At 43.9% G+C, this 21,555-nt stretch overlaps 1 protein-coding gene across 2 annotated transcripts in view; it reads right to left on the minus strand.

Moving 5' to 3' along the window:
• Positions 1 to 21,351, minus strand: part of TMEM245 (transmembrane protein 245) — an 83,492-nt gene extending 62,141 nt beyond the window's left edge. For both annotated transcript variants that reach the window (XM_048510912.1, XM_048510911.1), the window contains exons 1-6: positions 20,784 to 21,351; positions 17,507 to 17,624; positions 15,014 to 15,115; positions 13,565 to 13,675; positions 7,976 to 8,182; positions 1,470 to 1,639 (exon numbers count right to left, since the gene is read on the minus strand). In XM_048510912.1, coding sequence (XP_048366869.1) covers positions 1,470 to 1,639; positions 7,976 to 8,182; positions 13,565 to 13,675; positions 15,014 to 15,115; positions 17,507 to 17,624; positions 20,784 to 21,293 — 1,218 coding nt within the window. In that variant the 5' untranslated portion in view covers positions 21,294 to 21,351. The remainder of the gene's footprint in view (positions 1 to 1,469; positions 1,640 to 7,975; positions 8,183 to 13,564; positions 13,676 to 15,013; positions 15,116 to 17,506; positions 17,625 to 20,783) is intronic.
• Positions 21,352 to 21,555: the final 204 nt, after the last annotated feature.

Below are 21,555 nucleotides of genomic sequence, written 5' to 3' on the forward strand. Positions count from 1 at the left end.
TCTCCTGGGTCACTTTTCATTCTCTAATGGGCCACTGGAAGCACCTCCTAATATCAGGCTACATTGCAAATATGTTCTTGAGCCCTTTGGGGGCAGAGCAGTTAAGAAATCAATTAAACGATAATAATAATAATAACAACTGTTTGTTGTTGTTGTTATTTCCAAAACTATTCACATACCTGACCTCAATAATTCCTTCAACTGTCTTGTAACACAGGCCAATATCAAAGCTGAGAGAACACCAACTTGCCTAAAACCACTGCAGTAGGTCAAGAGACACCCCTGCAAATATCCAGGGGGGCTGCAAACATTCACCACAGCTAACTTCCTTCTGAAGTTCACTGTGTTTCCCTGTGGAAAGTGTGAAATACCACCTGAGACATGGATGCTACTGTTTTTATATGTGATCATTCGTTCTGGAACAAAGTGGAGGGTAAATCAAAGATGTTAATTTTCATCAAGTCTTGTTTTGCAAACGTGTGAGCAAATGTGTGAACAAATGATCCCATTTCCTTTTTAACCAGGCAGCTTTGGTTCAAAATCAAATTTGGCACTTCAGAGCACACACTTAGCAGTTGTTCAAAATTGTGGGATCTAGTGATCTAGAAAGTTGGTCTTGTACAGAGGCTGTGTGATTTGAATCTCACGTATCCCACACTCTACTGCCTCCCCTTCAGTGTGGGGATAAACTGAACTTGCTTTGCATCTGGCTACTTTGCACAAATCCATGTTGTGCTATTCAGGAACTTAACCAGGGAGAGGAAGAAAAGCAAAATATCTCATTTGAGATGCCACAATACTTGAGACAAACCTGCCTTCCTTCCGCCAGGTACGTTATCTTTACAGCTTGCTACAGTGCACTGCATCGTGCAAACAAAAGGGTCCCATCTTGCCCATGTACCTGATGGAAGAATGGATGGTAGACAACCGAGAGCACTTTAGGGCAATAGACGAATTTTAAAATCCTTTTTATAAAGTACAGAGTGCAGCTGCCTTCGCAGATTGAAAACCAATGAAGTTCTTCTCAGTTAGTACTTTAATACCATTCATTTTTCAACTGGAGTCAAACACAATAGCTATTTTAATATGAACTGAACTGCCTTTTCCTGAACTGTTACAGTGAAATGGAAAGTCTGGTTATGTAAATGATTTAGGGTGAAATACAGTTTGTTGACATAATGTAAATGTTTGGGTCAGTTCAGGTTCAGCCTGACTGATTGATTGATTTACAGTCAGTACCTGCTACTTATCAAAGACAATGAAAACTGAATGGGTAGAGAAATTCATTATAACCTGGAACTCCAATTAGTGTGATTATGATCAGGATTTTAATGTATGCATACATTCACGGCAGGCTGTCCACTCACAGTGCATTGAATACTGATAGATAGATTTAACACACATATGTAATTAGAAAGAGAGACAAAGAGCATTTCTTTGGAGCAGTTAAATAAAATAACTTTAAATACCTTACTGTCGAGTTTAAGAATGACTCTCCCAAGGCCCATGATTGGCCAAGGAGCAAGTGCCTCTTGGCGCTCCCTCACAAAATCTTCAACGATGTACCACCAGCTGCTGAAGTGAGTCACCAGGAATGTCACTATTCCAAAGTGGACCACCAGGTTTTTGATAACCCAAACTGCAACGAAGCAAGAAAAGAGGAAGCTAAAATAACGGAAACTATTTCACGGCCATGAAGTCAGCTAAAACAGTGATCATTCTCTCATGCCCTTTCCAAGCACATCAAATCTCATCACAGGTTGCAAGAACAGCCTTGCTACCCTGAAACATGGGTTTTCCATAATGCACAGTTCTGATTATATATAGATAGAGATATATACACAAATACACAATCATCATATAGTCAATTGCAATGCAATGCAAAGCCTTTACTGGCATACAAAAAAAAGTACCATATAGTCAATTATTATAAAATAATCTGATTTCCATACAAGGGGCACAATTCATTAATCGCACTGATTTCAGTGGAAGAGTTAACTAAGTACATGCTTAAACTCTCCCCCACAAAAATCCATGGGAACTCAAAGATATTCAATGTGAAGTTTAGATTATGGCAGGAAATGAGTATACAAAACAAATTTAAAGAGACAGAGATTGACATGAATGTACTAACTTGTCTAGAATGAGTGGAAACAGCTCAGCAAGAAGTCAAGCAAGCAACATTCTGAGTAGGTGGACACTCTTTAAAATGATTTACCTAATTTGAAATGTACTATGTTAGTGGGAAGTCAAGTAAAGTAGCTATTGTTGTCTTACCCCCAGAGACACCCTTCCTTATTTAAGCCTCAGTCAGAATGGATTTAGTTGCCTTTTGTACAGCGTCCTGGGGGAGGGAACTCAGTTAGACCCTGGTCCTTTAAGAAGCCCTAGAGGCAAAGCACTATAGCATACATTGGTTAGTTTGCAGTTCCTGTGTCACAGTTTGTTTTTAGTTCAGGTGTCTGGAGCAGGCTGGAGGCAGCAATATCTCAGATGTTTAAGGTGTAAAAGATCCATGATATCTTAAGTAATCCAGTTTCAACAGAATTGCAAGGAAACAGAGTCCAAGTAGAGGACACTGGGAGATCTCAGAAGCAGTACAAGAAGAACATACTTCCTTAGAAGCAGTTAAGGAAAGAGTTGGTGTCTGCAAGTTCTTCAAACCATCTCCAAACATTTCCAGCATGGCAAGTATTCTTTTATTAGATTTATTAGACTTCATGGGAGGAGTCAGAGTCCTAAACTTTCAATATTATTAAACCGTTTTTGAACTACTTATTTGTCTGTGAGCCTTGCACTCTGTTCTGGCCAAGGGAAAGGCACCTGGTTTTTAGTTTGCTTGGGGAGCAGAACAATGGTATTGCCAGGACTTTTTCTGTAAAAACATTTTATTGTTACTTTGCTCATGGTTAGGAGCAATATGGTAAGAGTAAAGATGTGATGACCTTTGGGGGAAAGGGGAGACAGAAATTTGGGAAAAATGGTTTCTCCCTGCAAGAATTCTTCCTCGACCCAATTTTTCCAATGAAAATACTGAAAAAAATTGGGAAGAATTTTTCCTTTTCAGAATGAGTGAAAACAAAGGACAAAGTTTTATCTGAAATGTGTTGTATGAAAACCTATAACATTAGATTATCATAATTCCTTTGCAAACTAAACAACATTTTTAAGAACTACTTTGAAGTATAGTTTGGCAAAGTTTAATATCCTATATTATGTATTTGTAATGATAATAAATCATTAAAGAGTTCAGAGGACAGAGCTTTTTCTCTTGGCGTCAATATTTCTGGAAATATATTTCAAGACAGGCCAGGATTAATTCCTGGCATTAAAAAATTTAGGGCAAAGCAAAAATTGAACACTTTTACACAAGAGCACCAGCACGAAAAGAAGGCTCCCTTCGCCCCTTAAGACAGAAATCCACTTCAGTTAGGATACTTTTGACTTCATTTACTTTGATCAAAGGCAATGCTGCAGAGAGGATTTAACTTTTCCAAACATTAGATTTGGCAATTGCTTTTATAATTAATGAAGACGTCATGCAAATATCAGAAGTCACAGTAGACTCAACAGAAGATGCATGCAGCTCTTTATGGACTATTGTGGCCCAAAAGAGTCATAAACCCCTGAGAACTTTGGCTGCCAGTATAACCATGGGTATTTCCAATTGCATGATGAAATCTATACTCTGAGTACACTATTTACGACCTTGCCTGGGCCAAAATAAAGCTCAAGAATAATGAAGGTTTTTAAAAAGAAGAGTTTGGATTTCTACCTTGCCTTTCTCTCCTGTAAGGAGACTCAAAGGGGCTTACAAACTCCTTTCCCTTCCTTGTTATGGACCCAAAAGACCTAGAAGTGATTCTATTAAGAATAATCCTTGCAATAATCAAAGCAAAGCCTTTATTGGCATACATAGAACAACAGCAACAAAACACAACAAACATAAAAAATTTAAAAGGCAAAAAGGATAACCTCAGATATTATTAACCTCAGATACATATTATTACTGGCTCTGAATTATTTCCATAACAAAGCTTGCAACCTCTTCACAAAAAAACAGAATCAGAGGCCCCTTCCGCACACGCAAAATAATGTGTTCTCAAACCACTTTCACAACTGTTTGCAAGTGGATTTTGCCATTCCGCACAGCTTCAAAGAGCACTGAATGCAGTTTGAAAGTGCATTATTCTGCATGTGCGGAATGAGCCAGAGTTATTCAACAAGAGAAATAATCTTGTGAGGTAGGTGAGGCTGAGAAACTTCTGAGAGAACTGTAACTGGCCCAAGGTCCCCAAGCAGGCTTCATGTGGAGGAGCAGAGAAACAAATCCAGTTCACCAGATAAAAGAGTCCACCACTCATGTGGAAGAGGGGGGATCCTGACTAATCAAGTACTTAAAAACCTATACCCACCCACCCTGAGGGAGATAATGGAGTTCACTGGTGCTGATGTGCCTTCTCTCCAAGTTGGTTCTTCTGGCATTTCTAAGCTCTTTGGTCTGTTACTCTTTCTTTCCACAAATTTCCACACTCCACTGCCTTCTATGGCTTTTTTCTTGCTCTGCATATACCCTGTTTCCCCGAATATAAGACATCCCCTGAAAATGAGACGTAGTAGAGGTTTTGCTGAAGTGCAAAATATAAGGCATCCCCTGAAAGTCAGACATAGCAAAAATTTTGTTTGGAAGCATGCCCAACGAACAGAACACAGAAAAATAAGACATCCCCTGAAAAGAAGACATAGCAAAAATTAATATAAGACACTGTCTTATTTTCGGGGAAACACGGTAACATCAAATACCACACATTCAAGGCTGCAGATCTGGGTTGCACACTCCACCGGCCACAGCATGGTGGTGGACAAGGCATCCTTTTAGCTTTTTAGAGCTTGCTCAGGGCTCATAGTCTCCTTCCCTCTTCTCCGACCCTTCCCAACTGCCATAAACCACCTCTTGTCTTCTAAGCATCCAGGACCTTTCAAAAGCCTGAATGTTCACTAGTCAAGGCTTCCCACGCAGAATCGAGACAATTAATTAGAAAGTTAGCACTGGCATGGGACGACTGAAACTTTGTTTTAAAAAAAACTATTACAGCCATCTGTACAGAAAATAAAGGGGGGGGAGGGCATATGAATTCCAAATATTTCAGACATATATGGTTTGGTAAATAGTTTGTTTAGCCTCAGGAGTCAAATATATTTAAGGTAATGAACCATGCTTGGGTTCTAAAGTATAACTCAGGGGTCTTCAAACTATGGCCCTCCAGATGTTCATGGACTACAATTCCCATCAGCCCCTGCCAGCATGGCCAAGTGGTAGGGCTCATGGGAATTGTAGTCTATGAACATCTGGAGGGCCATAGTTTGAAGACCCCTGGTATAACTGAACAGGGTCCTTTCCTCACAAGTCAAGGGGACAGGCTATAGAAGGAACAGCTCAGAAATTCAGCCCTTGACTATAAATGGAGATCAAGTAGAGTGGGCGGCTAGTTTCAAATTTCTGGGCGTCATGATTAAAGAGGACCTGACCTGGGGCGTACAGACTGCTGCGGTGGTTAAGAAGGCCAGGCAAAGACTGTACTATCTGAGACTTTTAAGGAAACAACAACTGAATGGAAAACTCCTGGTGTCCTTTTACCGCTGTGCTATGGAGAGTGTCTTAACCTACTGCATCTGTGTATGGTTCTCCAGTTGCACAGTGGCAGATAGGAAGGTGCTCCAAAGGGTGATCACTACTGCACAGAGGATTATCGGCTGCCCTCTCCCCTCCTGGGAAGAACTCTATAATTCCCAAAGCCTAAAGAAAACCCCAAAATATTCTAAGAGACCCGTCTCATCCAGCACACTCTCTTTTTGAACTGTCACCATCCGGCAGATGATACAGGTCTCTCAAAACTAGGACAAAGAGGCTTAGAGACAGCTTCTACTCTAGAGCTGTGGCTATGCTGAACTCCGCGGCTTCGTGTTGATGTGTTTGGGGCTGTGTAGGGATGGGTGGAGGAAGGGGAAAGTGAGGATGGGGTATGAGTCTGGAATTGTGCGTATCGAGGAATGGAATGCTGCTGTAAATTTCGTTGTGCACGCACAATGACAATAAAATGCTTATGCTTATGCTTATGGCTCACTGGCTAAGAATCTGCTTGTCACGCAAAAGGTCCCTGGTTCAATCCCCAGCATCTCCTGTTAGTTTATATAAAAGACTCTTGACTGAGATTCGGAGCCTGAGCAGAAAATACTGAGTTTGATGGACTGATGGTCTGATTCAGAATAATACTGAAGAACACCAGATTGTGTGGCTGTAACGGACAGGGCATGCCAGGCAATTCAGAAAATCCTTCAGAACGCTTTGCAAAACAAGAAGAGTGATCACTGAGACAGAATTAAACTCAATGTAGAAAATACATATTTTTTAAAGAGTCTCTCATGAAGCACACAAGGAACAATCAACATGTGCTAAATGCACCTCTACAGAAAATCTACCATCAGCCCATCAAAAGGACAAGCAAGACAGGTACCAGATGAACTGAGTCTTCATTAGAAGAATGCAAAGTGGAAGTGTGGGAACGGAGTAGAATGTCTATAAATTGTATTTGATCAAGAAATATTAAGTTGTATGAACCAAAGATTTCTAAGAATCAAAATGGGGTTTCTGTATAAGTGACTAGCAGGACTGCATGTTAGCAGTAGGTCAAAAGTGCATGTTAGAAGCTTGTCAGTGATTATGCAGGCAAGCAAAGATAAACATCTTTAAGATCTTGTCACTAAAGGGCCAACGTGACAGAAGCCATATACTTTATAACTTTGTTTTTGGTTAGAACCAACTATATGGGATGCCTAAGGGAAATAAAAGAGATCAGAGGTTAGAAATGAATGTGATTAGTTAAATGGAAAAAGTGGTTTTTTATATATGTTAAATGAACACAGAAATGATAATGAGAGATTCACATTTACTGGTATTTTACTATAATTCTATTGTATTAGAATCGAAGGTATAATTGTTAGAATCAATGTTTGTATAATCTGTTAAAAGTAAAATCATTTCAAACTGGGAAAAGGGAAGTTTTATGATCCTAAAGAATGTAGGTAGATCAATCTGCATACCCTGAAGAGGTATCTCTCTTCAGGAGCAAACTTAGAAAACAGGTTATTCTTGGAAACTAGAAAAGCAAAACAAGCTAGTTTTATTGCAGCCGTTTGCATATGGGTAGAGGGACATGAGCTAAGAGCATGCAGCATTTGTGACACGTAGGATAGAGGCTGTCTTAATGTGACAAGGAGACAGAAACTATCCAATGGGATTTTAAGGTTCATGCTTATAGCACGTGAAAGGGGTATGGATTATGTACGTGAGTAAGGAGATGAACTGTGACGTATGTATTCTTTGTATCTATAAAGACTAAGGTCTTTCCTATGGTGGGCGTGTCTCTCTGTTGAGAGCACCCAGAAGGGGTTACCTTCTGTCAGAGATCTTATGTTCTTTTCTATATTCTGTTCATTAAAAACTGTCTGTTTGTTTCTGATGTCAGATGTCTTTTGCTTTTGGGGGGAGTTTGTTTCTAACCTATCTTTTCTCAAAACAGCTGCGTAGGCCGGACATGAGTTCTGGCCTCACAGTTGACAAACGAATTTTGAAGCAGTAAATTTCAATTCCCAAACGATAAGCCAAGCGCACTCTGAGCAGTTCTGGCTCTCCTCCCCCATATAGTCAAAGAGTTACTTCTCTCTCCTAACATGACTGGGGAAAAAATCTTGTTATCTTCAGCAACTTTGTTATCTATTTTATTCATTTATTTTATTTTTATGCCGCCTTTCCACCCAATTTGGGTCCTTGAGACGGCTCCCACAAAAACATACAATATTTGAATAACTAAAAACATTCAAAATCATAAAATAATTCAGTAAAAACACAGACACAAAAGGCCGCTGTCTCCCACCCTGCGTGAGAAAATAAGAAAGGTAGAAAATAACGACTAACCTGCAATAGGAATTGGCAGCAACTGAATTATCCAGAGATTCGACCATATCTGGACAATCACAACAGCCCACATCAGCAGCACGAAATAGATGTCACTGGTCTTCTTCCTTTTAAGAAGGGATCCAATCTCAGGCCTCTGTCTGCCGCCGACGGTGGACGGAGAAGGGGATGAAGCCGATGAAGCGGGATCACTGGTGTCTGTGGTTCCTAGGAAAAGAACGTCTTCTCTCTTATATGTTCTGCAAGAAATATATCCTGAAGGACTGATCAGAGCTGATAAACTCTGGTCCTGAGAAGAGCATCAACCATCAGACCTGCATCTCAGGTAGTCATAGAAGCCACACCTGCCTCTTCCACCTCCTTCATGTACCACTCATGCAAACGGTTACCTATTCAGCAGATCTGAGGTCCAAACCTAAGGGAGCCAAAGTTAAAACTGTGTATGATTTTCTACCATGAGACTTCATAGGGCAGTGATGGCGAACCTTTTCGAGACCGAGTGCCCAAATTGCAACCCCAAACCCACTTATTTATCGCAAAGTGCCAACACGGCAATTGAACCTGAATACGGAGGTTTTAGTTTAGAAAAAACGGTTGGCTCTGAGGCGTGCGTTACTCGGGAGTGAGCTTGGTGAAGCAACCATGCAAAGCTTCGAATGGCTGAATCACAACCTTAGGAGGGTTTACTCAGAAGCAAGCCCCACTGCCAGCAACCGAGCTTACTCCCAGGTAAAGAATCACACTTTAGTTCTTTGCATGAAAACCAGTGGGGTTTAACAGGGTTACCTGCACAGCTTCCCCAAACCTAGGTCTTAGGTTTAATGCTAATAATCGAGCCCAGCGGCCCAGGCCAGCCGGGGGGGGGGGGGGGGATCTGTTTGCGCGTGCCCACAAAGAGGGCTCTGAGTGCCACCTCTGGCACCCGTGCCATAGATTCGCCACCACTGTCATAGGGGCATGCCTGCATTTCATAAAATAGGAATTACACTTTTGGTCTAAAAATCCAACAAGATTAAACATTTAACTACGCAGTACTTTTAATGATGTTAACCAGTAACATGTTCCACCATGTAGAAGCCAGAGCAGAGAAAGCTCTGGCTCTAGTGGACACCAGTCATATGTCCTTGGGACCAGGGAACACTAGGAGATTGCTATCAGAGGACCCCAAAGTCCTCCGTAAGCAATGAGGGGGGATGTGGTCTCAAAGGTACGACAGTGCTAGACCACTCAGCCTTAAAGGTCAGTATCAAAACCTTGACAACAATTCGATGTTGCGGATGTGGATCTCCTGAAACCATATCTCATATCCTCCTGGAATGTCATCTTCATAGTAACCTGCGCATGATTTTAATCCACCCTTTGTTGCTTCCAAGGCTTAATCATTCTAAATTCCAGACCACTCGCTTTTTGTTAAGCGATTGTAGTCCATCGAGTACCTTGGCAGTGGCTAAGTTCTTGGAAAACATTTTAAATACCAACATTTAAATGTTTTAAATTGTACATTTAAGAGCAGCAGTGGCATAGGAGGTTAAGAGCTCATGTATCTAATCTGGAGGAACCGGGTTTGATTCCCCGCTCTGCCGCCTGAGCTGTGGAGGCTTATCTGGGGAATTCAGATTAGCCTGTACACTCCCACACACGCCAGCTGGGTGACCTTGGGCTAGTCACAGCTTCTCGGAGCTCTCTCAGCCCCACCCACCTCACAGGGTGTTTGTTGTGAGGGGGGAAGGGCAAGGAGATTGTAAACCCCTTTGAGTCTCCTGCAGGAGAGAAAGGGGGGATATAAATCCAAACTCTTCTTCTTCTTCTACATATATTTGCAATTTTATATGCCAGTAAAGGTTAAACTGAATTGAACTGACAATTCAGAATTCAACTGGTAACAAGAGCAAGAGGGGGAGGATTCGTGTTATACGTTCCCGCACCAGCATCCCGGTGAGCATTCTTGCCGCCGCATTCTGGACCAATTGTCGTTTCCAGAGCAGTCTCAAGGGCAGGCCAGCATAGAGCAAGTTACAGTCATCTAGCCTGGAGGTGACCATCACATGGATCACTGTGGCAAGGTCAGTACGGAAGAGGCAGGGGGCCAACATCCTGGCCTGGCGAAGATGGAAAAAAGCCAGTCTGGCTGTATGTGGTACTTGAGCCTCCATAGGGAAGGAGGACCCCAGGATGACACCCAGGCATTTGGCAGATGAGGCAGGTGTTAAAGCCTGACCATCCGAGTGTGGCAGTTTGAGCCCCTGCTCTGGCACGCCTCACCCCGGCTACGGGACCTCCGTCTTCATTGGATTCAGTTTCAGCATACTCTGTCATGGGACTCTTTAGTTTGGAGAGGAGACGTCTGAGGGGGGATATGATTGAAGTCTATAAAATTATGCATGGGGTAGAAAATGTTGACAGAGAGAAGTTTTTCTCTCTTTCTCACAATACTAGAACCAGGGGGCATTCATTGAAAATGCTGGGGGGAAGAATTAGGACTAATAAATGGAAACACTTCTTCACGCAACATGTGATTGGTGTTTGGAATATGCTGCCACAGGAGGTGGTGATGGCCACTAACCCGGATAGCTTTAAAAAGGGCTTGGACAGATTTATGGAGGAGAAGTCGATCTATGGCTACCAATCTTGATCCTCCTTGATCTCAGATTGCAAATGCCTTAGCAGACCAGGTGCTCAGGAGCAGCAGCAGCAGAAGAAGGCCATTGCTTTCACCTCCTGCATGTGAGCTCCCAAAGGCACCTGGTGGGCCACTGCGAGTAGCAGAGAGCTGGACTAGATGGACTCTGGTCTGATCCAGCTGGCTTGTTCTTATGTTCTTACCATCCCGCCACAGCCTCCAAACACTGAACCAGAACATCCAGGCGGTGGCCAGCTGGCCCTCCATCAACAGAAGAAGCTGGGTGTCATCTGCATATTGATGGCAACCCAGCCCAAAGCTCTGCACCAACTGCACCTGGGGTCACGTGCAGATGTTAAATAATATCGGGGATAGGACTGCCCCCTGCAGTACCCTACAAACAGGGGGGCACCACCAAGTCCCTCCCCTAATGGTGCCCACTGTCCCCATTCCCTGAGAAATGAGACCAGCCAATCCAAAGTTGTTCCCCACATCCCAGTGACCGCAAGGCAGTGGGTCAAAAGGTCGCAATGGACCATGTCAAACGCTGAAGTGAGATCTGAAAGCAACAGCTGTGCTGATCTACCATGGTCTAGCCGGCAGCGGAGCCTGCCCGTGATGGCAACCAGCACAGTCTCTCTCCCGGAGGCAGGGTGGAAGTCAGACGTGGAATGGGTCCAGAGCCAACGTCTGCAGCTGCTCTGCCACTGAACTCTCAACCACCTTACTCAGAAATGGCAGATTCGAAACTGGGCGGTAGTTGGGTGGATCTACAGGATCCAAAGATGGTAGGAGTGGTCAAACTATCACCTCCTTTAGATTTGTGGTTCTATTATTGATGCACCTGGCGTTGCACAACACCAGTGTCAGAGAGCCATACCCAGTCAGACACTTTTTAAAAACACTTGGTGGACATCTAGAAAAGTGGTGGTGGGCACCACAGCACCTATAGGCACAATGTTGGGGACCCCAGACTACAGTATGAAGACAGAAAATTAAGACAGACAATAATCTTTACATTAAAGTAGATTTGGAAGCTCAAGCAATGGAGCAGGATTTAACTGTGGTTCATGCAAATCAGGACTTTGTGTGATGTCTGAATCATATTTTAGTTATAATACAAAGCCACTGTTACTCCTCCTGGTAATAATTTATAAAGTATACCACAAAGTTCCACCATGAAAAATTATGTTTTTTTTAAATTGGGCAACTCAGAAAGAAAAATGTTTCTGAGATTTCACGGATTCAATGGCATTCTAGGAAACAGTGAGAATAATACACAATACCCTTTATTAACTGCAAAAGGCTGCATTAAACAGAGGTAACCGACAGAATCCAGCACCTTGAAATAAGGAACAATACCACCCGTCTCAGAATTCAAAATACCCTGTTTCCCCAAATATAAGACATCCCCAAAAAATAAGACATAGTAGAGGTTTTGCTGAAGTGCAAAATATAAGGCATCCCCCAAAAGTAAGACATAGCAAAGTTTTTGTTTGGAAGTATGCCCGACGAACAGAACACAGAAAAATAAGACATCCCCTGAAAATAAGACAGCACATCTTTGGGAGCAAAATTTAATATAAGACACTGTCTTATATTCGGGGAAACACGGCAGCTTACCAACACACTTGAAGGAGTACTGGTATGGAAGCTCTCCTAGCTCCCCAGTTTCAGTGAATAATTACCCATCTAGATGATGAACAGAAATGTAACTAAAATGTTATTCTTTCAATCTGGCAGTCAGTCATTTTAAGTGAGGCTGAACTGACTTGGAACATATTTTTTCATCATGCTCCATTACCACCTAAACTGATTTCTCACTTGGCATGGCAGCTTAGAATGGGACTTACAGACATTATAATTGATACAATAAGAAAAGAGTCTTGGGGCATCCTCACACATCCATTATGGCACAAGCTTTTGTGAGCAGAGAGGTTTACACCCAAAGCTATAAAACCCAGAGGGATGGGAAAGGAGGGGAGCTGTTTCACACAGTCCAGAAGCCCCAGTTCCCAGGACAAGGTATTTTACAACATACGGCAGAGCACAGCTGAAAATGAGATCCAGTCAATTCACCCCGAGCTGGAAGTAGCCCTTGCCCACTTTCAGTATTCGTTTAACTCTCTTGGCTGGGTCTTGGTTTTCTCTGCGCTCTGCAATCTGTTGTCCTATAAAAGCTTTTGCTCCCTGTTCTATAAAAATGGGCCTTCTGGCTCCTTTCTGTAATGATTCCCACCCACGGTGTGTTTCTAGCTCTGGGCATCAAGCTCCTCGGATGGAGGCTCTGGCTCACCAAAGCTCCTGTGATAATAAATGTGTTCACTCCTGAAATGTCACAAAGTTCACCTCAAACTGCCTTATACTGACTCAGGCTGTTGGCCTGTCGAGATCAGTACTGTCTACTCCACAGGTGTCAAGCTCGCGGCCCTCCAGATGTTATGGACTACAGTTCCCATCATCCCTGGCAGCATGATGCTGGCAGGGGATGATGGGAACTATAGTCCATAACATCTGGAGGGCCACGAATTTGACACCTATGGTCTACTCAGCCTGGCAAAGGCCCTCTGGGGTCTCAGGCAGAGGTCTTTCCCACTCCTCACTGCCTGCTCCTTTCTAAGTGGAGATGCTGGGGACTGAACCTAGGACCTTTCCATGTACAGCAGAGGTTCTATCTCTTTGAAATTTATCACTGGCCCCATTTACTCCATTCTGCCTTTACCCATTCTTGAACCTCTCTCTCATTAGAACCTCTCTCTCATTAGAAAGAAAAACAGCTTAAATGAATCCAACGAAGGGGAAAAGTCTCAGCACAACCAGACTGCAAAAAGAGCAGCCAGGAACTAGTTCAAGAGCCAAGAATGACCCAGCGCCCACCAATAATCCACCAGGGTGAATTCCAAGAGCAAACAAAAGCATGCAAACCAGCCTGGGAAAACGTCTCGTCTTCTTACAGAGGGTTCAGTCACCTGAGGGCTGCGAGGAAGTATCTTCATTACTTGAGTCATAGCCTGTAACTGATATCGCCATGGCGATCGTCGTCGCGGCAATGGAAAGCATCTGGCCTGGAAGTTCTGGCCCTTAAAAAAAAAGTGACAATCTATTGTAAATAAAAAGCCTGGGAGAAGTTCAGTCACATTTTAATAGCTGATTTGCGTTGCTTGTTTTCCTTATGACACTCTACACCAATTCAACTGCGACAGAACAGGACTGTGCAATTACATGCATAACATAGTGTCCCAGCAGAAAAGCCTGAGAAAGAGAGATCTCACCCCTCTCATCTCAGCAATTTTTCAGATCCTAGATCCCACCCTCTTTTGACCTAGTCAGGCTGGGTCAAGATATCTTTCCCCCTAGGTCAGGTAGATCTTGCTGATGTCCCTCTGGCATTGTTTAAGTCCTCCAAATCTATGATACTTGATGGGAGGAGGGGAGGAAAAAAGGAAAAAAACGGGGGGGGGGGGGAGAGAAGCTATTTCTCCACATCGATAATTCTTTATTTTTTCTCACATAAATAACATGCACACACAATACACAGACACCAACAACATCAGCAACAAAAAGGAAAAAAACAGGTTTCTATTATTTTATTTATTTATTATTTGATTTGATATACCGCCCTATCCCCGAAGGGCTCAGGTTATAATACATGACAAAGTACAACACATCCTACAATGACTTCTAGCTGTCTCATTTTGAAAGTTAACTAGATTCATCCATACAATTTTTTTTTAAAGTAGAGTGTTTTTTTGCTTTTCTAATATTCTAATACATTTCTGCTGTTTTCTTTTAGGTTTCAAATCCTGCTATTGTTTTTCTGTTTAAATAGATTTTCAAAAGATATTCAATAAAAGGTTTCTAGTTTTCTTATAGTCCCTTATTAGAGATATCAGTTTTGCCATTCCTGCATATTTTGTCACTTTCCAAATCCAGTCCTCTTTTGTTGGTATTTTATTGTCTCTTCATTTTTGTGAATAATGCACTTTCAATCCACTTGAGTGATTGTGAATAGATTTTGCCATTTCACAGAAAATTCCAGATGCAAAATGTGCTAGAAGTGAATTGAAAGTGCATTATTCTGCACATGTGAAAGCAACCTAAGGCTAAAAGTGCACTCCTAAGAAGAGTTACTCCAGTCTAAGACCATTAATTTCAATGGGCTTAGACTGAAGTAACCCTGGATAGAATTGCACTGTAAAGTTTATGGAAGAAGAGCAACTGGAACTACCCCAGTAGCTTCTCATCACCTATCATTCCTTTAATTATCCCCCAGCGCTTTGGAACTCTGAAGCCACTTCAGACGGAAGCCAAGGGTGTCTACACACCTAAACAATTCACACCAAAGCACAGAACATAACTAATGCATGATTCTCAACAAAACATCTTGAATGGAATTACAAAAGGAGTTTGTTTCTTACCTGAAGCACCTTTCCCACGTGGCTGTTCATGAACCATGCCTACTGTCATCAAGACAACTATAATCAGAAATACTGGAATCCTCCAAGAGCCGGCTGCAGAAGCTGGAAGGAAATAGTGTTTTCCTATTAACATAATCCATATTCCGTAAAGGAAAATGCATAGGGATGTAACAGAAACGATCACTATATCTGGAACATTCAAATGTTTATTTGCATTTCTAAAGCACTTCTCAGACACTGCATGCTGAACTGCTGGATTTCTCTTGTTCTGCAAATGTCTTTCATATGGAGCTGAAGAGTATGATATTTCACAGTACAAAAAGATATCATCTATTTTCACTGAATGCTCTTTTAATGCAGGTTTAGATGCATTAAAGCTTTTCAGGAAATCTGAAGATTGCAAGGATGTAAAAGTCTGGCATGGGAAATAAATGTTTTCACTTTGTATTACCACAACAATGTACAGATAGTTTCACACCTCTGAATTAAATGTCAAATTCATCATATTACAACCACATACATACTAGTCACTGAGTATACAGACCTGTGTCATGCTAACCAGGATGATTACACCCCACCTATTCTCTTCTCATTGCCCCTTCACTGTTGTTCAACCCTAATCAAATACTCTAGACCTGAGGGGGGGAGGGGGGCTGTGAGCAGCACCAAAACATCTATAAGATAGGTTCAGTATGGTAGATATTGCCTGCTGCTTTAAGGTCAAAACAGCCAAGATAATTATAATTGAAAAAGAAAAACAGGGACCTAAAGGTCTCACAAATAATCTGACTAACCTTCAAGAAGAACTCTTCAATTAGACATTAAAAATAACAAGATAAAATAACTAATTATTTCCTAGGTGGGGAAGTCATGAAAAACAGGAACTTGGTTGAACAGGAAACGTGCTTGTTCCATCAGATGGCAACTAACAAATTTTGGTTTTCCTTTTTATTTCCGTAGCTCTTAATCTAGATCTGAATACTATGATGGTTATGTCCATATATGTACTCTAGTTTAATCTGTAGCAATGAACCTCCTTTCCTGGTTAAGAAAGGGGACTGTGCCTGAAATCCCATCCACATGCTAAGACTACTATCACATGCTAAAGCATGCACTCACATGGGGGCCAGAATCATAGGCCCCTTCCGCACACGCAAAATAATGCGTTTTCAAACCACTTTCACAACTGTTTGCAAGTGGATTGTGCCATTCCGCACAGCTTCAAAGAGCGCTGAAAGCAGTTTGAAAGTGCATTATTCTGCATGTGCGGAATGAGCCCTAGAGTTAGAAGAGACTCCAAGGGCCATCAAGTCCAACCCCCTGCAATGCAGGAAGACACAATCAAAGCACTCCTGACAAATGGCCACCCAGCCTCTGTTTAAAAACCTCCAAGCAGGAGACTCCACCACACTCCAAGGTCGTGCATACCACTGTCGAACAGCCTTGACGGACAGGAAGTTTTTCCTGATGTTTAGGTGGAATCTCTTTTCCTGCACTTTGAACCCATTACTCATGGTCCTAGTCCAGTGGTGGCGAACCTATGGCACGGGTGCCAGAGGTGGCACTCAGAGCCCTCTCTGTGGGCACACGCGCACAGAGTTTGTCACGTGTGGGGGCTTGCTTCTGAGTAAACCCTCCTAGGGTCGTGATTCACCCATTCGAAGCATTGCACGGTTGCTTCAAAGCAAAGCCACCGAATACTACCAAGCTTACTCCCGAGTAACGCGTGCCTCAGATCCAACTGTTTTTCCTCAACTAAAACCTCAGTATTCAGGTTAAATTGCCGTGTTGGCACTTTGCGATAAATAAGTGGGTTTTGGGTTGCAGTTTGGGCACTCGGTCTCGAAAAGGTTTGCCATCACTGTCCTAGTCTCTGGAGCGGCAGAAAACAAGCTTGCTCCTTCACCAACATGACATCCCTTCAAATATCTAAACATGGCTATCATGTCACCTCTTAACCTTCTCTTCACCAGACTAAACATCCCCAGCTCCCTAAGTCTCTCATGGTAGGGCATGGATTCCAGATCTTTTACCATTTTGGTTGCCCTTCTGGACCCGTTCCAGCTTGTCAATATCCTTCTTGAACTGCGGTGCCCAGAACTGCACACAATATTCCAGGTGAGGCCTAACCAATGCAGAATAGAGAGGTACAATTACATCCCTCGATCTTGACACTATATTCCTATTGATACAGCCCAAAATCGCATTGGCGTTCTTGGCTGCTGCATCACACTGCTGACTCATGTTTAGTTTGACTCCCAGATCCTGTTCATATGTAATATTGTCAAGTCAGGTGTCACCCTGTATCTGTGCACTTCACTAAGGTAATTGGAAGCTCTGTCCTGTGTACTTGCTCAGAGGCAGCCTTACCAGGGTTCCTCAGGCACTGGTTTACTTGAATAAGCAGAAACACGTATTTAACCAATATACTATTTCTTTCAACACCCTGTGGAAATATTCTATACGTGTAGATACCGTGATGCATCAACTCACCCAAATGGAAGAGCAATAAAATCCAGACAGGAACAGATATTGTTCTCAAGTAATATTTGGTGTCTGTATTCCACTTGAATAATACAGTCAACAGGTAGCCCACAACCAGGGTCCATATCTTGGGAGAAAGGAAACAAAACACACACAATACTCATTCCTGGCAGAACCAAGTCAACAGAAGTCAATTTGATCAATTGGCAACCCACAAGCTGAATGCAGATCAAATAATTCTACCATACCGCACTGATGATCAAAGGTTTGGCAAAAATTTGGTGGACAATACAAACAGAAGATTTTTTTTTTTTATTCAGCATGTGGTAGCATGGCGGTGTTCAAAAGCTTGTACTCACAATGATGGCCTTAAAGCTAAATGTCATTTTTGTGCTAGCATCCTTCCCTATACGGATACTCCTCATATAGCAGGAGTAGCAAAAAAAAAGTGTACCAATATTCATAAGAGCTCCATGGCACAGAGTAGCATCACGGCAGCACCCCAGTCAAAAAGCTCTGCTCATGACCTGAGTTTGATCCTGACAGAAGTCGGTTTCCGGTAGCCAGTTGAAGGCTGACTAAGCCTTCCGTCCTTCCAAGGTTGGCAAAATGAGCATCCAGTTGCTGGAGGGAAAGCCTCGATGACGGGGGAAGGCAACGGCAAACCACCCCATGGGCCATTAATGACTCAGGGCTTGCATAGGGAATTACATTTACCTAACAATATTAATAATGCATGTGTAGTTTGAATTCAGAGGACGCTCTATTCCTTTCAGCTCACTGTGTATTTTTTCCTAACTGGTAGTATCATTTATCCCACGCTAGATTTGGAAATCTATAACACTTTACAATCAGCCCACTTCTTAATATGTCGGGAAACAGTTCTTTTAGAAACCAACCTAAGACTCCTGATAACCAAACCCAAGCAAGTGCGGAGGACTTCTAAAAAGATGTTGCAGTCTCATTATCAGGTGTCACTTTTTATATGAACTGTAAAAAAGTAAGCACTTGTGGACTGTAGCTTTTGGTGATCACGTTTGGACTTTATATTGATAAGAGCTGGAATTACAAACATAACTCATGGGAACAACTTGTATGTGTATATATTTGATGCATTCTAGTTTTTAAAATTGATAAATGTTTTACTGTAATTTACAATGCCAATAAAGGCTTTACTACTACTATTTCTACTCCTCTCTTTTTCTCTACATGGCTATTTTCTGAAGATATCGCTGGTGTGTGGTTTAAAGTCACAACCCCTCATTTTCAAGGCAAATACAAGTGGAGACACATAATAAAGTGCAGTCAATATGCTGGCAGGTCCAGGAAGTCCCACAATAGCTCATGTAACAATTGCAAATGTGCATCTTGATTAGCAAGGAGAAAGACAAGAGTACAACACATCCCTGGAAAACCGCAACACCAAAAGCTTGTTAAGAGAGCCAAGCGTGAGGTACAGCTGTTTGATTCAGCCCACCCGTCCCTGGGGGAACTGTCGCCAGGAATGCCAATGAGGCCCTCCAAATGTCCTTCCAGGCAAGAATACTGCCAGCTATAAATACGAAAAAGGGATTTTTCTCTTTGAAGTAGAGGCTTCAATGTCTGCATCACATGTCCCATGACCTTACATCTTCAAAAGCATCTTTAATCACAAGACTTGAGGGAACGTTACTGCAGTAAACAAACCGTTGGCATTCGTAGCTGACAATACAATACTATCCAATGAGAAGTAGGGAGACTGGAATGGGCACAGCCAACAGGCATGCCGTCCAAACAGAGTTCACACAACTTTGATTGTAAGGCAGAATTAAGGGGATAACAGGCCAGTTTGATCATCACACACTTAAGCAGCCATAGCACTAAGATGTGCTCCACACAGGCTGAGACGGCAGAACGCTGCACTCGTCTAGTTCAGAGAGCCAAAGAAGCACTTTTGAATTGCTCCTCTACTTGGAATGCTCCTGACCTATCGTATTAGTTATGATAGGTCTGCCCAAGGGGGGGTTCAAAGCTGCTTATATTGTTTCCTTTTTACACCCACAATACTGTAAGATACACCCAGCAAGCATCCATGGTAGATTGGGGATTCCAATTTGGGTCTCTCAGATACCAATTCTAACCACTACACCACACTAAACTAACATATCAGAGAAAGATTCACTCTGTCACGCATGTTGATTTACTACCTGTTTAATTTGGGGAATTGGTACTGCGTATCATTCAACAATTCACTTAAAAAACCAACACCACGTAATATTCTTAATACTTTGCCAGACAGCAGCCTCTTCGTGTCATTTAACCATTCCTTTTAAAAAACTAAAGGTTAAATGATACGCAGACCGGCAAAATATTTATCAACTAGGAATAACATATTATTACAATATAATAATAATATATTGTCGAAGGCTTTCACGGCCGGAATCACTGGGGTGCTGTGTGGTTTCCGGGCTGTCTGGCCGTGTTCTAGCAGCATTCTCTCCTGACGTTTCGCCTGCATCTGTGGCTGGCATCTTCAGAGGATCATCAGATGTTTCGCCTGCATCTGTGGCTGGCATCTTCAGAGGATCATCAGATGTTTCGCCTGCATCTGTGGCTGGCATCTTCAGAGGATCATCAGATGTTTCGCCCTAATTCCGTGGCTGGTATAATCTTCAGAGTGATCATCAGATGCTCTCACTTCCGGCATCTGTGGCAGGCCATCTTCAGAGGATCATCAGATGTTCTCACTTCGCATCTGTATTTACCATCTTCAGATGATCACTGGGGATGCTCGGCCTTTGCATCCGTGGCTACATCTCTGTCAGAGGATCAGATGTCTCATTTGCCGCATCCGTGCATTGGCATCTTCAGAGGATCATCAGATGTTTCGCCTGCATCTGTGGCTGGCATCTTCAGAGGATCCTCTGAAGCTGCCGGCCACAGATGCAGGCGAAACGTCAGGAGAGAATGCTGCTAGAACACGGCCAGACAGCCCCGGAAACCCCACAGCACCCCATAATAATAATATATTATAACTAAGTCTTGAGCAAAGCTGTTGATTTTTTTAAAGGAATGGTTACCTAACAGGCAGAGACAGTTACCTGGCAAAATATTTATCAGTTAGGAACAACACCTGGCACTACATGACACCTGAGTCTTGAGCCACTGATGCAGTCGTGACTGCTCGTCTCTACAGGGGCACCTGCCCTCCCCGGGCGGCCTCTGCCCCCGCCCCAGCAGAGCCCCTCCCCGCCGCCGCCGCCGCCGCCTACCCTCCGGGGCGCTCTGCACGCGCGCAGAGGCTCACCCAGAGGCCGCTGAAGCAGTCGAGGCCGCGGCAGATGAGGCGGGCGGCCTGGGCGAGGGCGGCCCGGGCGCCGAGGGAGGCGGCGAGGGCGAAGAGGCCGTAGGCGGCGGGGGCGCCGGCGCCGAGGAGCAGGAGGAGGCGGCGCCGGCGGAGGAGCTGGCGGCCCAGGGCCTCGGCGGCGGCGTTGGCGAAGCAGAAGGGCAGCAGGAGGGCGGCGGGCAGGACGGGCGCGCCGGAGCGGCGCAGGCGGCGGAGCCAGCGGCGGCCCAGCGCGGTGAGCGAGCTCTTGAAGGGGTGCAGGAAGGTGCCGCACAGCACGGCCCACAGCAGCGGCCGCAGGAAGGCCTCCAGGATGAAGTAGACCAGCACGGCCGCCCCGCAGCACAGGCCCGCCAGCACCAGCGCCCCGGTGTTGTAGAAGGCCTGCCGCAGCGGCTTCTCCAGGCGAGGCAGCGGCAGCGGCCCCGGCCCCGCAGGGGAGCCCCCGCCGCCGGCCCCGCTCTCGGCCATGCCCGCTTCGCCTCCCTCAGCCGGCCGAGGCAGGCCTCGAGTGGGGAAGGCCGCGCGCGGGGCGTGCCGGGAAACGTAGTCCCCAGCCGCCCGGCGTGCCTCCCGGGTTGCTTGGTTACCTCAGGATGCTGAGAGGCCGCCGGCCAACCGGCGCGCTCTGGGGTGGTTTCCGTCTTCCCTCCTGCGGCAGCCGGGCTGTTCCTACCCGACCGCTTTTTTCCCCCTTCAGTTTAGTCCACGGGTGGCCAAACTTGCTTAAACT

This window comes from Sphaerodactylus townsendi, linkage group LG11 (assembly GCF_021028975.2).
Source record: "Sphaerodactylus townsendi isolate TG3544 linkage group LG11, MPM_Stown_v2.3, whole genome shotgun sequence".
In the NCBI taxonomy this organism is placed as follows: domain Eukaryota; kingdom Metazoa; phylum Chordata; class Lepidosauria; order Squamata; family Sphaerodactylidae; genus Sphaerodactylus; species Sphaerodactylus townsendi.